The sequence below is a fragment of the Crocuta crocuta genome, unplaced genomic scaffold (assembly GCF_008692635.1).
Source record: "Crocuta crocuta isolate KB4526 unplaced genomic scaffold, BGI_CrCroc_1.0 scaffold73, whole genome shotgun sequence".
Lineage (NCBI taxonomy): Eukaryota > Metazoa > Chordata > Mammalia > Carnivora > Hyaenidae > Crocuta > Crocuta crocuta.
Window position 1 is genome coordinate 2,137,445 of NW_027529443.1, and position 19,550 is coordinate 2,156,994.

The window sequence follows — 19,550 nt, forward strand, 5'->3', positions numbered from 1 at the left end:
CCCCCACCCTCTTATCTCTGCTTTGCACACCCCCCTCCCAGTCAGGCTTCCCTCTTCCCGCTCCTGGGTCAGGCTGGGCTCATTCCCACTTCAGAGCATCCCGTTCCTTCCACCCAGATGCTGTTCCCTGTTGTTGGCTCATTCCCTAAGAGACGGGGCTAAGCTCAAATGGGACCTTCCCAGGGACCTCCTTGGACCCCCGTTTCAGAGGCAGTCACTATCTATAATCCTTTACGTCATCTCGCTCCGAAATCACTGTGTTTATTTATGGCTTTACTTGATTGTGTCTGCAAGTTCCGTGAGGCCAGGGGCTAATCTGATCTGATTTGGCCGCTCTGTAGTCTGGGAACAGGGAACAGACCCGGGCACAATCTCACAATGACGTTTCTGGGTGTTCCATTAATTCAGGCGCCCCCTTGGGTCTACTTGCCGGGGCTGCCTTTGCTGAGATGAGCCTAACTGACCTAGTAGACACAGACGTTATTTATTTATTCAGGATACTGAGGTCTGTTTTTGCGTTGTCTGGTCAGGAACCCGAAATGTAGCAAGGAACTGGAGTCCCCAGGCCTGGGTGAATTCCGGCTTCCACTCGCAACCTGGGGCAAGCTGCGCCGGCCCAGGTGTCCCCCCATCTGTGAAATGGGCAGAAGGACGGCAACCTCAGGGAGCACAGTGAGGGTCTGCTGGGACCACGTGGGGAACGCCCTGGGGAGGCTACCGGGTGCCGTGGGCACAGTGGGCAAGGGGCCGTGTCGCGCTCAGGCCTTCACCGACCTCAGGGCTCTCTTCCTTCCCCTTCAGGAGACTGGTCCACGATTTTGTCAGTGGTCCCTCCGTGTCCTGAAACAGGGTAATCATACGATCTGAGGTCACAATAAAGCCAGTCACTGTGGACTCTTCACTCATAGATGAGAGCAAAGGCATGGGGGCGGTCTTGAGATCCTAGAGGCACAAATGTCAGAGGCAGGGGCGCCCTGGGTGGCTTAGTCAGTGGAGTCTCCGCCTCTTCATTTCAGAGCAGGTCGTGATCTCACCGGTCATGAGATCGAGCTGTGAGATCGAGCCCTGTGTCGGGCTCTGCACTGATGGCACAGAGCCTGCTTGGGATTCTCTGCCTCCCTCCCTGCCCCTGCTCTGCTCGTGCTCTCTCTCTCTCACACACAAAATAAATAAATAAACTTAAAAAACACACACACACACACACACACATCAGGGGCAAAGGACTGAGCTTGAGGAGGACAGACAACAGGTGCTGCTGGATAAATACCCCAAAAGGCAGCCCGTAATAGAGCCTGGGGAGAAACTGTTGGTGTGGATGGGGCCCCAGGCTTGCCGGCAGGCACACCTCAGTGCCTTCCAAAGACGTGACCTTGCTCTCTGGGTGCTATGAGTCACACCCAGGAAATGCGGCGAAACCAGGCCTCCCGGTTTCTGGCCTGCTGGGGGCATCCGGTGGGACGAGCTTTTTCCGATTCTGAGAAAGGATGTGTCCACTGGGGCATGTCCACAGCCTCCCGCTCTCGAAGGGTCCCCACCCCACCCCACCCCACCCCACCAAGTAGCCTCCTACTTCCTGCTCAGAGCTGAAGGCAGTGGGCACGAACCCATACCCCCGCAGGGCCATGGAGCTTTCCCGAATAGGTGCAGCGGGGCAGGGGCCGGACAGCAGGAGGTGCTGCAGGTGGCCGAGGCCTGAGGGGCTCTCTCTCTGGAGAAGGAGGTCTTTCCGGAGAAGCCAGGGCTCTTGTCTACTCTATTAGTCTTTCTCTCAGCCACCAGTTTGCAACCCTGGGCTGAGGTTTCCAGGGCTTGCAGAGAGGCCAGCAAGGATCAGAGGCAAATTGGCCTTCACTGTTGGCTTTCGGAGGTAAACAAAAACTGGAAGGAAGGTGAAGACGCAGGAACTTTGGCAGGTCAGGGAGCGACTGTGCACCAGGAGGTGGAGGAGCGGCTGGTCTGAGGTCAGGGGTGCCTACACCATCTCTAGGCCTCACCGTGTGCTCTTTGTGAATGCTGCTTGGACACCTGAGGAGCAGGGTCCCTGAGTAGTCAGTCCCCCACCCCCGTGGTCCTTCCCCTGTGCCCCAGGACGGAACACACCTGCAGGGTGCTGGTGGGGGCCTCCCCCTTTCTGCTGAGAAGCGCCCTCTGCAGGGCCTCATTCTCCACCCGGATGGCCCTGAGCACGGCCGACGCGTCTTCCTCTCGGTCCTCAGCCTCACGCATGGGTTTTCGGGTGGCTGATAGGGGTCTCTCTCGCCGGCTCCCAGGTCCTGCGGGCGGAAAACAGGGGGTGCTGCTTGATATTGCATTCTCGGAGTGCAGCTCAAAAATCCATTAGACCCAAATTGAGGCGCACTCTATAAAACAACTGGCCTGTACTCTCCAAAAATGTCAAGGTTAAGAAAGACAAAGGAAGCCTGGAGAGCTGTTCCAGATTAAAGGAGACTGGGCAGACATGGCAGCAGAAGGCAGTGGCAATCCTGGCACTGGATCCTGGGTGGGAAAACACTGCCATGAAGGACATTATTGCAGTGAGGGGAGAAATTCCGATGTAGTTTGCGGTGTAGATAACACTATTATATTAATTCGGACTATTCGAAATTCCCTGAGTGTACTGTGGTAATGTAAAATGAATGCCCCTAGTCTGGGGAGATACCCACTGCAGTGTTCAGGGGTCAAGGGGAACGATGTCTGTAACTTAATCTCAGATGATTAAAAAGCACACGCGCATGCATACACACACACACACACACACACACACACACAGTACAACTATAAATCAACTAGGACAAGGGGTGCCTGGCTGGCTCAGTAGGAAAAGTCTGCAACTCTTGAGTCTCTAGTCAAGGGTCCAAGCCCCACGTTGCACCTAGAGCTTACTAAAAAAAAAAAAAATCAACCAATCAACCGGAACAAAATGTTAACAACTGGTGAGTCGGGTTGGAGGATACATGGAGTATCGTTTGTACATCCCTGCAACTTTAAGGGTGAAATGGCACCTAAATAAAAAGTTGTAAAAGAAATTAATCCCTTCACAAAGCACCTGTAAGGAGTACTGTATGCTATCATGGAGACAGATGGGCATCTGGGAGTATTTTGCTTTATTTTGTCTTGGTTTTCCATGGGTAACAAGAATTGCCAAGAATTTACACCTCAATGGAAGAAAACAGTACTGTAAAGCTGGGGTCCTTTCCAGAAGTGCCACAGAAAGGACAACCAGTTTTATACAGCTTAAAGTGGCGTGCAAACAGCACCCCGTAAGACTGCGTGGATAAAATCAGTTCTGGAGTACCCACCCAACAGAGTACTACGGAGTGTAAAAAGAAATACATACTAAACAATCTACAGATGGAATGAGATAACAGCCTAAGCCTGCTTCCTAATCATCTGGGCAGTGGCTGGGTATGTAGACGAAATGACATTGGCCATCAATTCATGATTGCCAAGGTCAGGTAACAGACACAATGGAGCCCCTATGACATCGTCCCAATGGCCTACCTACGTGTGGATTCTTTCAATATTAAAAAAAAACAAAAAAACCTCCATTTAAAAACAGAACTCAAGATGTTTCTATTGGAATGCTTAAAGAGGCTTTTGCCTATTGAATTTCATCCCCTTGGCAAATATTTATTGAGCGCTGCTGTGCCAGGCTCTGTCCTCAGCCCTGGGGACGCAGCAGTGACCAGACAGACAGAGAACCTCGTCCTCGTACAGTAAGACAACAAGCTGGGGAATGATAAACAGAAGAGTGTTAGACGGCAGAAGATGTTCTGGAAAAACAGGCAGAGCAGAATGGAGCGGGGCTGGAGGGTGGTGCTGTGGCCCAGGCACCAGGGAGGGGAGCTTTGAGTGCAGGGCACCAAGGTGGAGCGGGCAGCCGGGGAACCAGGCTCAGGAGGCCTAATGGTGGTGGGGAGGGCCAGCTCACTCAGGGCTGTGCTGTGGGTGAAACGCGGAGCCACCGCAGCCTCTAGGGAAGGGACTGCTTGCCCTGACTGAGGTGCTGAGTGGGGGACAGACTGAATGAAGGGAGGGAGGCGGAGGTGGCAGCAAATCCTGCATATGTGCTGAAGACAGGGCCCGCAGGGTTTCCTGACAGGCTGGATGTGGCCGGGAGAGGGAACAGTGAGCTGGGAGGGCCTGTGGGTGGAACAGGTTTGGGGGAAGAGAGCAGGGGCTCAGGCTCGGACAGATTGGGTCCAAGATGCGATTCTGGCATCCGAATGGAGCTGTCGGGTTGCACGTACACACTTGAGCCTGAGTTTGGGAGAAGGTCTGCGCTGGAGGCATGAATTCAACGGAAGCAACTGGATCGCATCATTTAGCGAAGGTAACAAAGTGGGAATTCACAGTGTGACCTCCTGGGATATATAACACGGCATCCATCCATCTTCACGACCTCAGTAAGCCATCCACGCGGAGCACTGGTGATTCCTGTCGGAACGCTTAGCCCTTCTGCTATGTTGTGTGAGGAGTGTGGGGTCTGAAGGTGAGTTCTGGAAGCGACATCTGGAACAGCACTGGGAGGAGAGGAACGGAAACCCAGCAGCTCCGCTGGGCTGGCTTCCAGGACGGCCGGGCACTGGGTTGATGGGAGACCGTGGCTTTTTATGGAAAAGCTAAACTAAAAGAAGCCGCATATCAATTCTNGTTACGCTCTTTTCTTTTTAAAAATTTTTTAAAATTTTAAAATTTTTTTTAAAAATTTTTTTTAATGTTTACATATTTTTGAGACAGAGAGTGAGTGGGGGAGGGGCAGAGAGAGAGGGAGATACAGAATCTGAAACAGGCTCCAGGCTCTGAGCTGTCAGCACAGAGCCCAACACAGGGCTCAAACCCACAGATTGTGAGATCGTGACCTGAGCTGAAGTCCAACACTTAACTGACTGAGCCACCCAGGCACCCCCATGTAGGTCGGCGCTCTTGGTGTTGCCTTTTTCTCCCCCTAAGAAAAGCTACAATCTATGTGAAATACCCTGATTTTACTTGTTCATGACATAGCTTGGTTTTTAAGAAACCTCATGAAGGCCAACAGAACCCAAGGGGCTGGCCTACCCCAAGGCCAAGACAAGTTCAAGCTACTCTCCCGAGAGGGTCAGGGCACCCAAAGGAAACTCGCATGGCTGCGGATGGCCGGCCTGGTCGGTAAACGGCAAGTGGGTCATTTTCTGACTTTGATTGTACTGTCTCTCATCATTACCCCAATGCTGCTCCTCGGGACAGGAAGGTAAGGAGTGGCAGAAGTGACCCGGGAATCTGCTCACCCAGGTCAAGGCTAATTTTTAGTCTCCCCTGTTTGCCCTTCTGATCAGTGACCCAAACACTGAGCAGAAAGAACGTGAGGGCTGGAAGCAGCTTGGGCTTAACCTGCTGATGAGTGTGGGGACCCTTGATTGGGGTGTGGAAATGCCCCCTTGGGGAGATGCAGGGAGCCACACAGGGCTCAGGTCCTGGAAGTAGCTGGGAGGCCAGGACTCGATCTTGAGCTACACTGAAGCTAGAGCGGGGGACACTATCTGAGATCCTTGGTGAGGGAAGGCCACATCTGAGTGGAGACTTGAGGCAGTGAGCCCTGTGAATACCCATACAGCAGACAGGGGTGGGGGTGTTCTGGGCCAGGAAACAACAGGTGCCAAGGCCCTGAGGCAGGCAGGACTTGGAGGCTGGGTTCTCCTGTAGCCCCAAGGCCATGTCAGCTCCACAGGCCTCAAACTACAACCCTGGTAACTGGCATGATGATTTTTGCCAAACAAAGGTTTGGAAAATCATCTCTACCCCAGACCTTGTCACTCTTGGTATTTGTGAACAGCAGCAAAGCACGCTGTTTGCTCCATCATCTGCACTACAGCAGAGCTAAAAAACTCAGGCCCCTTCATATCCTCTAGATGATTCTATAAATAAGGGACCCAGGTCTATAAATAAGAGATAAGTGTGCCCAGGCTCTGACAGTGGGGGTGCAAATCCCCGCGTTGGTAGAAGGCTCAGGCAGCGCCAAGACCAGCAGAGCATAAGCCCCTTCTCCATTTCCAGCTTAGAGAGCGTATAACGTCGGTCTCGGAAGAGCTGTGTGGTGACCCCTCCCTTGTTCTGGTCTTTACGTGCACAGGTGGCCCATCCTCTCGTGCCTCAGTGGTCTGAGGCTGGGCTGGAACGGTGTGCCCGAGACAGCCCTCCGTCCTTGGTCGCTGCACCCCTGTGCTCGCCTCTTCTTGGAAAAGGATATCGAGGGAGGTGCGTTCTTCCGGCGGGGCCCATTTCTGTCTACAGAGACTCTTCTGCCCCAAGCAGATTTCACCGGGGAGGGGAGGCTCCTCGGACAACGGGATCATCTCCAGCTGCCTGTGCCCTCTGAGTCCTATTATGCTGAGGAGACGCTTTGAAACATTAAATCACCCTTTCCCGGAGTGAAGGTCAACTCTGCAGCTCCATTACCAGAGCTGTCCCGCCCGTGGTTTCCGAGAGACATCTGCACACGGGGCCGGCGTCCCCCTGAACCCCATTTCTGCTGGCCAGCTTGGGATATGGTGCGTTTTCCCCCGACACGCGAGGCGACCACCTTTCAACCCGTTCTGACGCTCTCACTGCTCACTCGGGTGAGCCAGCTCCGCACCAGCCTGAGCTCCTCAGGGGGTGGATTTATTTTCGTCATACACCTAGAGAATGGCAGATTTATTCACACGATAAATCTGTGCCACCGGCAAGTGGCAAATTGCACATTTTAATTTATCCCACATGCTGCTCTTTTCTGGTGGAAAACCATCCCTCTTCCGGTCACTTCGCTTTCTCTTTGCTTCACCAAAATTGGCCTTTTCTCTTTCTCACGGAGAAAGAGTGAGCCTGTCAACACAGGAGGTTTACCACGAATACAGCTCACGTCACAGAAGAAGAAGAGGGGTACGGGGCTCCCCGGCCAGGTGACTTGCTCCCTTCTGCCAGCTGGGACCCCAAAACACTCAAATTCAGAGTGTCCGCAAAATCAGCCCTTACTGCATGCACGGGGCCTTTGTGGTCACCTGGGAATCCGCTGGAACGACAGATACTACATCTGAGAATAACATGGGTCTCTCGTAAAGATTGTGAGCCAGTTGTGGGCGTGTTGTGTGACTTTTACTATTTTTTTTTTAATTGGAAGTAGGTGCTAATTTTTGTTTTAAAGAGGAAATACACCTGAAAATGGGAATTCCTGGAGTTTCTTGGAAAATCATAAGATCCCGGGGCGCCTGGGTAGCTAAGTTGGTTAGGCATCCGACTTGGTTTTGGCTCAGGTCATGATCTCATGGTTTGTGGGTTCAAACCCCCTGTCGGGCTCTATGCAGACGGCTGCAGAGGCTGCTTGGGATTCTCTGTCTCCTTCTCTCTCTGCCCCTCTCCCACTCACTATCTCTAAACAAACAAACAAACCAAAAAAAGCAATCTGGTAACCTCTGGCCAGATGGCATTCCCATGTGGGGCCCCCTTTAGACAGGTTATAAGCCCTTGGGGCTGCACAGGGCACCCCCACCCCCTACGGTCACGTGACCATCCGCTTGGAAACTGTGCGCTTGTTTGTGAAGCAAAAGGTTCAGGGAAACAGCTGCCTTAGCCCTGTTTTGTCCTGAGATGCCCACACTCACCTGTAAAATCCTGAGATGCAGGGGCGTCTGCCTGGCTCAGTTGGTTATGCATTGGACTTTGGTTCAGGTCATGATCTCACAGTTCATGAGTTCGAGCCCCGCGTCAGACTCTCTGCTGTCCATGCAGAGCCCACTTTGGATCTTCTGTCTCCCTCTCTCTCCATCCCTCCCCTGTGCTCTCCCTTTCTCTCCCTCAAAAATAGCAAATAAACATCAAAAAATAGAACAAAATAAAATCCTGAGATGCTCGCACTCACCTCTATAATCCAACTGGCAGGTAGGAAGGGGGCCACACTGAGCACAATGGTCTACACCTGAGTACTCAACCCTCAATACAGCTCACAACCGCACAGCCTCACCAGGCCACAGGCTTCCCGTGGTGTAAGAGGCTATGACCAGTGTCCACGAATTCCTCCCCCACCCAACCCCCTCCCCCCCCACACCGTACAGCCTCGCCCAGCAAGGGGTGGAGTCTATTTCTCTAGCTGGGCTTAGCTTGGTGACTTTCTGTGGCCAACAAGTCATAGGATGGTCACGGCCAAGTAGAGTCTTTAAAAAGCACTTACACAGGGGCGGCTGGGTGGCTCAGTCGATTAAGTGAATGACTTCAGCTCAGATCATGGTCTCACAATTTGTGGGTTTGAGCCCCGCGTTGGGCTCTGTGCTGACAGTTCAGAGCCTGGAGCTGCTTCAGAGTCTGTGCCTCCCCCTCCCTCTGCCCCTCCCCCACTCATGCTCTGTCTCTGTCTCTCAAAAATGAATAAATGTTAAACACATTTTTTAAAAAAGGCACTTTCATGTTAGGGTGTGTCCTGTTGCTTCCCCAAGACCACCTGGCACCGGCTAATGAGACCACGTGGAACCGACACGGCATCCCAGCTGAGGTCCTAGGGCCAGGTGGCCTCCCAGTTGTGTGAGGGACCGGCTGTCCGAGCCCGTCTGGCCCCGCCGGCCACCAGCTCTGCCTGGAGCCACCCAGCCCACCTGCGGACTCCTGCGCAAAGACAGGTTGCTGTTTCAGGCCACCGTGTTTTGGTGCAGTCTGTTGGGTGGCTGTGAAGAGCTGATACACAGGGCTTGTTGTCTGGGGGGCATCTCTGGGGGCAGGTGCTGTCTGTAACTGGAACCCTCGTCATCCAGCCACCAGCTCTTTCTCAGCCCCGGGAATGCATGTGATTTTCAAGGCAGGCAATCGGGGCTCCCAGCCACCCCGACTCCGTGACTGTCCTCCTTGCTCCTGGGTAGCACAGCCCTTTGCCCCACGCCCTGCCTCCGGGGCATCTGGAGCAAAATGTCCCTTGTGCTTAATTTGTACATGAAATGACCAGCAGTTTGCTCTTGTCTTTCCTGCAGCAGGGACCTCCATCATGGCGCCCAGTTTTCCTTTGGGGAAACCAGCCCTTCCCCTCTCTTCTCAGGCTACAGAGTTTAGACAGATCTGACCCCGCTCCTGGCCCAGCCTTTCCCTGAGCACAGAGACTGGGGATCCGTTCAGTGGAGAGCTGGTTCTTGGCTCTGCGGGAATTATTAGCAAAGGGGCAGTCCCTTTCTCTAGGGTTGCTGGGCCAGTAAAAAGAGCCTAGAGGCCCTGGGAGCGGGGAGGAAGGGAGCCATCCGTGGGCCAAGCCTGAGACCAGAGATGTGGTTCTCAAAGTGTGATCCTTGGGTCGGTGACATCAGCATCACCGGAATTTGTCATGGGATCAAATTGGAAACTGGGACTGGGGCCCAACAATCTGTGTTTTCATTTGCTTGGCAAAGAATCCTGATGCACATTCTGAGTTTGAGACCTGCTGGACTGGAGGAGAGAAGAGCTAAATGATAAAGAAACAGCTTTCCGGTGATATCACCTGGGCACCTAGATCCCACCATGCCTGAGGCCAGATCTATAGTCCTGAACTCTCCAGGTCTGTGAACAATACATTTTCCTTTGTTGCTTTATCCAGTTCGTTTTCCTGTCACTTGCTATTAATAATGAACATGGACTAACTCTACGACTCTGGACTTTGGCAGAATGGTTTTTCTGCTGCTGGTATCTGACAGAAATGCTAAGTGCGGGGCTGTCAGCGTCCTCTAATTCAATCACGCTGAACGTGTTACTTCATTTCTATGGTTGGCAGCTTGTCTGAGAAAAGTGGTTCAGATCTATCACTTCCCTAGAGCATTCTGACAACTTGGACGGTAAACTTTCTACATTAAAGACTAATGTTCTTCCCTCGATAAGACAACAGGTCTCTGGAAGTCTCATGGGAGATCCCTGGGTAGAGACAGGAGTGACACAGGACATGAGGCCCCTTCATTAGAACGAGGACAGTTACAGTGACAGAGCAATGAAGCTCTCTTGCAATTTGTGCACAGTTAATTGACACAAATTCAATCTTATGACCTTGGGGCAAGGGTAGAAATAACTCTATGAAGAGTGCAGGCAACAGGCTGTACTTCTGGTGATGCGAATCCAGACCAACTCCTCCTTAGAACACAACTAGAAAAGCTGGCCCAAGTGTCAGACTCATCTGATTGAGAAAAGATATTTGTTTGAAGGCACGGAGAACAGACAGGGCTGTGAAGGATTACAGGGCCGAAAGTAGGCCAGAGAAGGAAACCCAGAGAGGCGAACCCATGAGGAGCTGTTGGCTCTGAGCTGAGCCGCTGCAAAGCTGGGAGGCTGCGTGGAGCTGGTGACAGACTCGGGGTCCCAGCCTGAGAGTCAGGGTTACCTGGTAAGGGCCAGGATCGAAGGGCACAGAAAGGCTAGCAACATGGGCAGTCCACATTACTACTGCCTAAAATTAAGAATAATAGTGACAATAATGATGATGCCATCATCTAGCGAGGTTTAAAATCTAGAGAGAATTTAAAAGCATGACAACAATAGCATCTGAGTCGAGAGGAGTTACAGAGTTGTAAGGTCCTTCCACTGAATGAGAAGTGGTAAACCTGCTAATTTAAAGTAGACTCAGATAAGTCAGGAATGTGTGCTGCAATCTCGGGTAATGACTGAAAGAATAATAAAAGAATGTATAACTAACAAGCTAATAGAGAGAGAAAGGAGGAATAACACAAAGTAATCAGTTCAAATAAGGCAAGAAAGGAGATAGAGGGGAACATAAAGCAGGCAGAACCAGTAAAAAGCAAACAATACGAGAGCAGATTTAAACTCAAGTATATCAGCAATTACATTAAATGTAAATGGACTAAATGTGCCCATTAAAACACATAGATTGTTAGAGGATAAAAATAAAACCCAATTACATGCTGCTTATGAGAGACAAACTTCAACGTAAGGAAGCAGAGAGTTTCAAAGCAAAGGAGGAAAGAAGATACACCATGTAAGCACTGACCCAAAGAAAGTCGGTGGGCTTTAGGGCAAAGAGCATCACTAGATTGAAAAAGGGACAATGCGGTGATAAAAGGTTCCATTCACCAGGGAGATATAAAGAGGCTGATTTGTGCATGCCCCTCAAAAGTGAGCCCCCCACAAATATAAAGCATATAAGCAGTCCAGATTTTCCCTGGAAAGGGTGAGCTGGTTTGATTCCACTGCCTTGTTAGGAAGTCTCCAGTTCCCTGTGCCTCTGGGGGTGTCCTTAGCACACAATGCCAGCATCTAAAAACACATTTTCGGGGTACCTGGGTGACTCGGTCGGTTAAGTGTCTAACTTCAGTTCAGGTCACAGTCTCACAGTTCGTGGGTTCAAGCCCCATGTGGGGCTCTGTGCCAACAGCTCAGAGCCTGGAGCCTGTGTCAGATGCTGTATCTCCCTCTCTCTCTGCCCCTCCTGCATCACTCTCTATCTCTCTCTCTCTCTCAAAAATAAACAAACATTAAAAAAAATTTTTTTTAAATAAATCAGTAAAAAAATAAATAAGGACATACATTTTCACTGCAACCCAGACCCTAACAGAGCCAAGTGCTTCGTCTGGAGCTCAGCCAAGAAGCTGGGGTTGTTCTCACCCTGGAGGGAGATGACGCTCTGGGGTTGTCTACAGAGACACACGTTCAGGCTGCCCTCCATCATCAGGTTGAGGGATTTCCAAGGGTCTCTTTGGCCACCCACACTTCTGACCTCCAGAACCTACTCCCTGTGTGAAAAGTGGCTCCACCACGATCCCAGTGCGAGGGTGAGGACAATGCCATGTTTTCAACTTTCCTTTCTTCAGATCTGTCCTATGCAGGGGCCAATATATTTGACAGGCTGAGCCCCAAATCTGTTCAAAATGAAGATTCCATCACCTCAGACAGTGTCCTCTTTCGGGGAACCGATGGGGCAAACTACGCTAAGAACCAAGTACCAGGGACAGTGGGCAATCTGACTTTGGTCAGATGGACACAGTGACGTCCATTTTTTATATGAATGGTGCTTCTTTGCCACGGTGGCCAGGAAGCTCTGAGTCACGACCGCACCCTCTCACGTGACCATCTGCTCACCCCCCTCCCCCTGCTGCATCGTGCTTTCTCTCCTCTCCTTTTCTCTTCGCCCTCACTTCCTTACGTATTTGTTAGTCTCACGCCACAGGCTACATGCAGCTTGTTAAAATATGCCAGAGCTTTCTGGAGAACGGCTGGTCATGCATTAATTCTTAAGCTCTACTCGTCAAAATGGTGTCCATGAAAGTCTGTGTTATGGGTTGAACTGAGTCCCCGCAAAGGATAAAGTCCTCACCCCCAGGTGCTTGTCAACAGGACCTTACTTGGAAATGGGGTATCTGCAGATAACTGGGTAAAGATGAGGTCATGAGGGTGGGCCTTCATCCAGTATGACCGGTGTCCTGATAACAAGGGGAAATGTGGGCACGGAGACAGATGCGCACTCAGAACAGCGACACGTGAAGTTTGGAGTTATGTCGCCCCGGGCCAAGGTTGGAGTTATATCGGGGACCTAGGAGGGGCCTGACACAGATTCTGCCCCTGGGGCCTTCAGAAGGAACCTTGCTGATATCTCGATCTTGGACTTCTGGCTTCCAGAACTGTGAGGCAATATATTTCTGCTTTCGACTCAATCAGATTGAGGTATTTTGTTACAGTAGCTGCCTTAGGAAACTAAGACATTGTTAGTTGATGCATGGTTCAACTTTGAAGACATTAACAGTTATATACTTATATCAATTAGAAAAAAACATCTCCTGTGACTCAGTTCTGTGATTTTAGGCTTGTTTTTGGTTAGAACCAGCCTGATGTGGGTACGCTGTGGGCACATCACATTTTCATGGGTGGGCGAAGGGCCATGGCATGGAGCAGTTAAGGAAACAGACTCTGAGGCCAGGTTTTCAAACGCTGGCTTCACGCCTCACTGGCTGTGTGACTTTGGACAGATTCTTCAACCTCTCTGTGCCTTGGTTTCCTCTGCATAATGGTGTTGCTAAGGGCAGCGTCTGCTGCGTGGAATGATTTTGATGATTAAATGCAAGATTACACGTGTGCTGTAAAACACGGCTCTTCTGGCTCGCTGCTTTGTAGACGCTGGCTCTTCGTTTTATCACCCGGACACGGAACATCTAGTGACCGTGGCGCGCACGTGGAGGAGGGGAGTCCCAGGTGAGCACGGCCGACAGCTGGGGAGGTTGCTTGACCACCACGGTCCTGCTCTCACTCTTGCCAGGGGCTCCGGAAGGCTTCCTGCGCCGAGGCACGCTACCCTGGGTTTCATTTCTCTTAATAGCACGTTTGGGAGGAACGTTCTGGAAAGCCCTTTTTCAAACTTTCACAAAGAGTGAACACCAGCACTACAGACCCGACTTTTGTCGACTGAAGCTGTGGTTAACGGAGCTGGTCTGGGTGACGAAGAAAAAACTTCATGCGGGATTATCATCTGCCCCCTCCCCTTGCTGTTGGCCCCCATGGGGCCCTCATCTTGTCCCCTGCCCCCCCCCCTTCTCTCTCTCCTCCCCAGCGTCTTGGCTGTTCATCCAACCAAGGAAGACGGATCCAAAATCCCCCAGGTTTCTCTGGCATCTTACATGTTACATCTTACCCTTCACCCCTATAGACTATGCCTCGCAATATCTACTTACAAACACGGTATCTCTAACCCTATCAGCGGCTGTGACCTTGACATGCCCTTGTCAACATATCATTTCCACAGTGATTCCCTTTCCATGTCTCCCTTCCTCGGGCCCCCCAGTGCCAGCACCCCTCTAGGCTCTGGCTTCTGCCAAGAAGTCCCAGGAACCTGTTTGGTCCTAACTCTGCCCACTGGATCCTGGCTGCTCGTGTGGGCAGGATGCAGACCACTCCGCCACCCACGGGCTCTGTGTCGTTGTGGTTCCGGGGCGCTCCCCGCTGAGGCAGGACACAGATCAGACCCCAGCCTCCCTGCAGTGGGCTTAGCCAGATCACCAGCTGTGCAGCACAGGTCCTGGCTCTGGGGACCTGGCTTGCTCCCTTGCTAAGTCTCAGAACTTACTCCAGCCACGTGACAAGCAGGGAGGCCCCCATCACTGCCATGGCTCTCCCATCTTGTCAGGGCAGGGTCCCCACCCCCCAGCTTGTTGCCCCTGCTTGTTCAGGATAAACAGCAGACTCCTCACCAAGCCCAGCTGCCAGAAGGAATCCAGCCACTGGTAAGACTCAGACACCCAGCTACCACCTTCTCCATCCTGCAGTCCCACCTCCCCCCTGGCTCCTGACAGGCCATATTCCACGTGGCGGCCAGAGGGACCTTGTTCAGATGCAAAGCAGGTCTGTACCAAGTCCCTCCCCTGGCCCCTATTCACCCCTGTGGCCCTATCTCAGCGGCCCTCCCCTCATCCGCCATGCTCTGGCCTGCCACCTTCTTTCTGATTCTTGAGCCAATTGAGCAGCTCTTTCCTACCTCAGGGCCTTTGCACAGGCTTTTCCCTTCTGCAAAGGGCTAGTCCAGATCTCAGGTCACATCCCCAGTCCTCGGAGAGGCCTCCTCTAACCACGCTGCCCAGCCACCAGGCGGTTGCCCACTGAAATAGCAACACCAAGAGAGCAGGAACACTGCGTTGCCCATTGGATCACCAAGGTCTGGACCAGGGTGGGCACATAGTAGGTGCTCAGCACACAGGTTTCTGGCGAGGTCCAAGAAGATAACCAATGACCTGCTGCCTTACCCAGAACTCCATCGAGGACTGGACTGGGCCGGACTGGGGCCCCAGGCCTGTGCCCCACGGCCCAGCCTCCCCTGCTGGCCCAGCCCATGGACCACGGCACATTCCCAGGATGCTCACTGCCGGCCCCAACTGCTGCCCTGATTCCCCAGCCCGATGCTCCACATAGAGACTAGAAAGCCAGTAACACTGCCTGAGTCACAACCAAGCTAGTCAGGGCCACCCCCAGGTGCCTCCAAAGCCACCTCTGTGACCAGCCAGCCCCATGGGGTGGAGGGGGGGACGGGCAGCGTGGCACAGCCATCCAGAGCATGGGCCCCGGAGCCTGGGTGTGAATCCCTGCCTTGCTGTCCTGTTACTCCAGGCAACGAAGCTCCATGTTCCTCATCTGTGAAATGGGAGAAGGGGGTAGCACTACCCATAGGGATTTCCTGGAGTTTGCTGCCTGGAACCCACTCCCTCTGCCTCTGGGGACAGCGCCAGTGTCTCCCTCACAGAACCACCCCTGGCTCAAGCTCCAAGGCTCTGCTGGCTGCTTGGGAATGGACCCCCCCTGAGCTGACCCTGCCGAGCATTTGCCCTCAGCCAAGTGATCCCCTAAGCAGCCTATCCATCCAGCTCTTTCACCCTGAGAGCAAACCCTCGGAGGAGGGTGTTCTTCTTCTCTGTTTGCTGATGGAAGAATGAGGCCCAGAGAGGTTAAGTAACCCGCCCGGGGTCCCAGAGCTAGTAGGTGGTCAGGCTTGTTTTCTGCCAGCCTCGCTGGGCTACAGGCTGCTAGTGACCCTCTCACCACCCTTAAGAGTCCACCCTGGCACAAAGGGCACAAAGAACATCGGCGTGGAAGATGGGCGGAGGAAGGCTGCTGATTTTTATTCCCTGGATCCAGCTGGGCCTAAAACCCCACCATCTTTGGACTTTTTAGTTACACGGGCTGATGCGGATTCTTTCCCTTAAAGATGCTCTTTTAAAATCACTTGCTACCTAACACGCCTTCCCTAGTATTAGCGTGTTTTTTCCTTCAGCTGGGTTTTGGGTGGTGTTAAGAATTAATCAGATACTGGTGCTGCCCTGTCCAGGGCCCCTCAGCCAAACCTCTGCCCACAGCCCTGCGACAGGGGGCACTGGGGCGGGTGTGTAAGAACCTGGCCCCCTGGCTCTGGGGTGGGGAGCAGAGGGAAGACGCGGAAGCTTGGGTCCAGCACCGCCCCTTAGAACTCCCCAGCCAGGAGGCACTCCCCCCCAGCTTGTTTGACGGTACAGTTTGGACTCCTTCCCTTTCCTGTCCCCCACGGGGAACCAGCTCGCAACTAAATGACTCGTTCTCAAACCCTTACCTCAGGGCTGGCTTCTGGGGGAATCCGAACGGAGACAGTGTTTACAGAACTGGAGGGAGTGTTCAGTAAGTGACGGCTGTTGTTATTTCTCTTCTTCCGTCTGCCCTGAGCTGCTGGGACATTCGAGCCCAGGCCTCAGGCTCGGGGAGCACGTGTGCAGATTGTCAGACTGTGACTCAGTGGGGAGGGAAGGGGGCTCCCACCGCCAGGTCCCTGGGCCTGTCCCTGCAGGAAACGGTCCCTCCGGACCCCCAGGATGGATGGGATGCCTCAGCGACAGGGGGCAGGGCCCCTGGCTCAGATGGGCCGGCTGGAGGTGGAGTTGGCCCAGGGCACCCCAGGGTTCCAAATTATTGGGACACCAGGCTGCCTTGGATTCTCTGACGTCCCTTGGGTCGCAGAAACCAGAAGCCAGTGGCTTCCACAGGGGCACTCTACCACCAGATCTGAGCAGGGCCTCAGGCCGCAATGATCCATCTACAGCCTGCAGGGTAGGGGTCTGCTGGTCAGGACACAGCCCGGAGCCACTCCACAGGGCGTGGCGCCTCCATCGGCCGCTTTGCAGCTGCGTGGCTCATCACTGGCTCTGTGCCTCAGCCCTCATCTGTGAAATGGGGACAGTCTCTGGACCTCCCTCAAAGGCTGTGTGTAAGGATTATAATTTATTACAAATGACATAACCAAAAGCTGACGGTGGGGCCTGGCTCACAGTAAGTACTGAGTGAACGTGGCCTCTCGTCTCATTAGAAGAGCAACAGGCTGACTTCACCATAATCTCTTTGGCACGATTAGAATTCAGTACCATTGGCATGCATCAACATCCATATAAAGTAAAAAATAATAATCACCTCAAAGCAAAAGCAAAACTAAAATAGATTTTCAATTAGAGCCACACCTTGGTTATTGAACGAGTGAATAGCTGTGATGGCTGACTTTATGTGTCTATTTGACTGGGCCACAGGGCACCTAGATATCTGGTTAAACACTACTCTGGTTTCCGAAAGCTGTTTTTGTTTTTGTTTTTGTTTTTAATGTTTTATTTATTTCTGAGAGAGAGAGAGAGAGAGAGAGGAGAGAGAGAGAGATAGCATAAACAGGCGAGGGTCAGAGAGAGAGGGAGATACAGAATCTGAAACGGGCTCCAGGCTCTGAGCTAGCTGTCAGCACAGAACCCGACGCGGGGCTTGAACCCACAAACTGTGAGATCATGACCTGAGCCGAAGTCAGATGCTTAACTGACTGAGTCACCCAGGCGCCCCCCGAAAGCCGTTTTTGGATGAGGGTAACATTTCAGGTGGAGAATAAAGCAGATTACCCTTCAAGATGTGGGTGGGCCTCGTCCAATCAGTTGAAGGGCCTCGATTGAACAGAAAAAGACTGACCCTCTCCCAAGCAAGAGAGAATCCTCCAGAAGACTGCCTTTGGACTTCACCTGCAACTTTGACCCTTCCGGTGTGACGGCCTGTGTACTCAACACTGGCTCTTCCTACAGATTGGACATTTACACACACACTGTATGGTTCTGGTTCTCTGGAGAGCTTGACTAGCAATGCATTTAGGAAAGGTGAGCTCGGGCCTTGACGAAGAGGCTAACACAGCAAAGACTACTCTATCACGACATCCCCCTGAGAGTGACCCAGGCCCAGCCCCAGCCCTGCTCCGGCGCTGCCAGAACTCTTACTTGAACATGCCTTCTCCTGGTCTGGGAGCACAGCAGAGGGGTGGGGGTTCAGGTTCAACTCGGGTCTGCTGGGAATGAAAACCTCAGCGTTGTCCTTCCGCTTAGCAGACAAATTCCTTTCCTTCTTATTACCTGTAGGAAAACAGTGGTTTCTATGTCAAACACGGAGCACAAGCAGGGTTGGGGTATTCTGCTTGGGTATCTGTTGGTTTGGTCACTTATTCATTCAACAAACATTTGCTGAACCCCTACGCTGTGCCAGGCACTGTGCTAGTTGGGAACAGAGGTGTGCATGATGCGGTACATTTTGGCAAATAAATGAAACATTCTCGGATACATTCTAGGTATAGGTTTTCAGATTTTAACATTTCTGGGAGAGAAGAAGGTTCCAGAGCCACAGAAGGTCACGCATCTGGGAGCACATGGCCAGCAGGTGTGCAGCAGACAGGGAGGAGGGCCCTGACAGGTGACCCGCATGTGACCAGAGGCATGGAGATGGGGCATTCCAGACACAGGGAACAGAGTGTGTGAACAGTGAAGGGCACACAGACCATGCTTTCAAGCCAACATTTCCCAAAGTAAGGTGCCTGCACCACGGGGGGGGGAGGGGGAGGGGGGACAGGAAACGATGCCAGATGCCACGTGGGCAAACGTTTTTTTAAGCGATTATTTCAGTGAACACACATGGAAAAAGCATGTAACCAAACTTTCAAATCCTTGCTTTCATTTATATCATTGCTTAGAACAATCTTAAAACTATTAAAGACAGGAACGAAAGAGAAAGGAAGGCGGGGGGAGAGAAACAGAGAGGGAGACGGAGAAAGAAAAGAGCGGTTCTGGTTGAAACAACACCTCAAACAGTACAGGAGGTTTGTGGAGATGGCAAAAAACCAAAAACACACACACAAAAACACAAAAACCCCTCTGACTCCAGAAGGTCAGCAAGTGGCTCCAGCTCAGGGGAAATGGCGCCGGGGCCTCCGGCCAGGCAGGTGTAAGGGCACGGGAAGGATGTCCTCGGGCCAGCGGGCAGGCAGCAAGGCCGGTGGCTGAGTGGAACTGACCCTGTCCGCTGGGAGATCAGTCAAGGTCCCAGGGCTCGGGACTTCCTGGCCTGGGAAGGCAGGAGGCCCCGGAACTGTCTGCGGAAGGGCAATGTCATAGGAGTCCCAGCAGAGCCATCCCGGGGGCCTCTGGGGGCCCAGAGCAGAGGGAGTCCCAGAATCCAGGCCCCATGGGATTCTCGGGGGCTCGGAATGGAGTCTGCAGGCTCGTGCGGGGTGTCCCCCACCAACCTCTCCCCCATCCCCTGCTGACTTGACGGAGGAAATGTATTTCTCTACATACTTCGGAAGTCACTGCTCCTGGCCGGCCTGAAATGTAGACCCAAGGATGACATTCAGGACCCGCTAGGTCCTATGGGACAAGACAAAGAAGGGAGGGGGCAAATGACCACAAGACTGGCTCCCCACATTCCGAAAACACGCAGCCGCTGCTAAGAGCGACAGCCCGCCCTGACTGGGGTCGGCCCCAAGTGCCCAGGCGCGGGGCCAGGTCCCTCCCCGGACATCGCAAGGGTGGATGGGATGGGAGGCGCCCAGTCACAGGGCAAAGGGGGATCAACACTGCTGATCAGCTGACCTTAAATGAGGGAGATCACTTTGGATTATCCTAGTGGATCCAATGGAAGCCACCAGTGTCCTTAAAAGTAGAAGAGGGACAGAGTTTCAGTTTGGGACAATGAAAAACTTGTGGAGCTAGATCGTGGTGATGGTGACTGTCCTTAACAACATACCAAATGGCGCTCTCAACAGTGAATATGGTAAATCTGTGCCGTGTGTA

At 52.7% G+C, this 19,550-nt stretch overlaps 1 protein-coding gene across 3 annotated transcripts in view; it reads right to left on the reverse strand.

The window, feature by feature from the left end:
- The window catches only part of KATNIP (katanin interacting protein), a 193,977-nt gene that overhangs the window by 72,782 nt on the left and 101,645 nt on the right, over positions 1 to 19,550 (reverse strand). For all 3 annotated transcript variants that reach the window (XR_013334225.1, XM_077760457.1, XM_077760456.1), the window contains 3 exons: positions 17,709 to 17,840; positions 2,101 to 2,273; positions 775 to 840 (listed from right to left, as the gene is read on the reverse strand). Coding sequence is in view for 2 of the 3 variants with exons in the window: in XM_077760457.1 (XP_077616583.1) it covers positions 775 to 840; positions 2,101 to 2,273; positions 17,709 to 17,840 (371 nt within the window). In the remaining variant the exon portion in view is untranslated. The remainder of the gene's footprint in view (positions 1 to 774; positions 841 to 2,100; positions 2,274 to 17,708; positions 17,841 to 19,550) is intronic.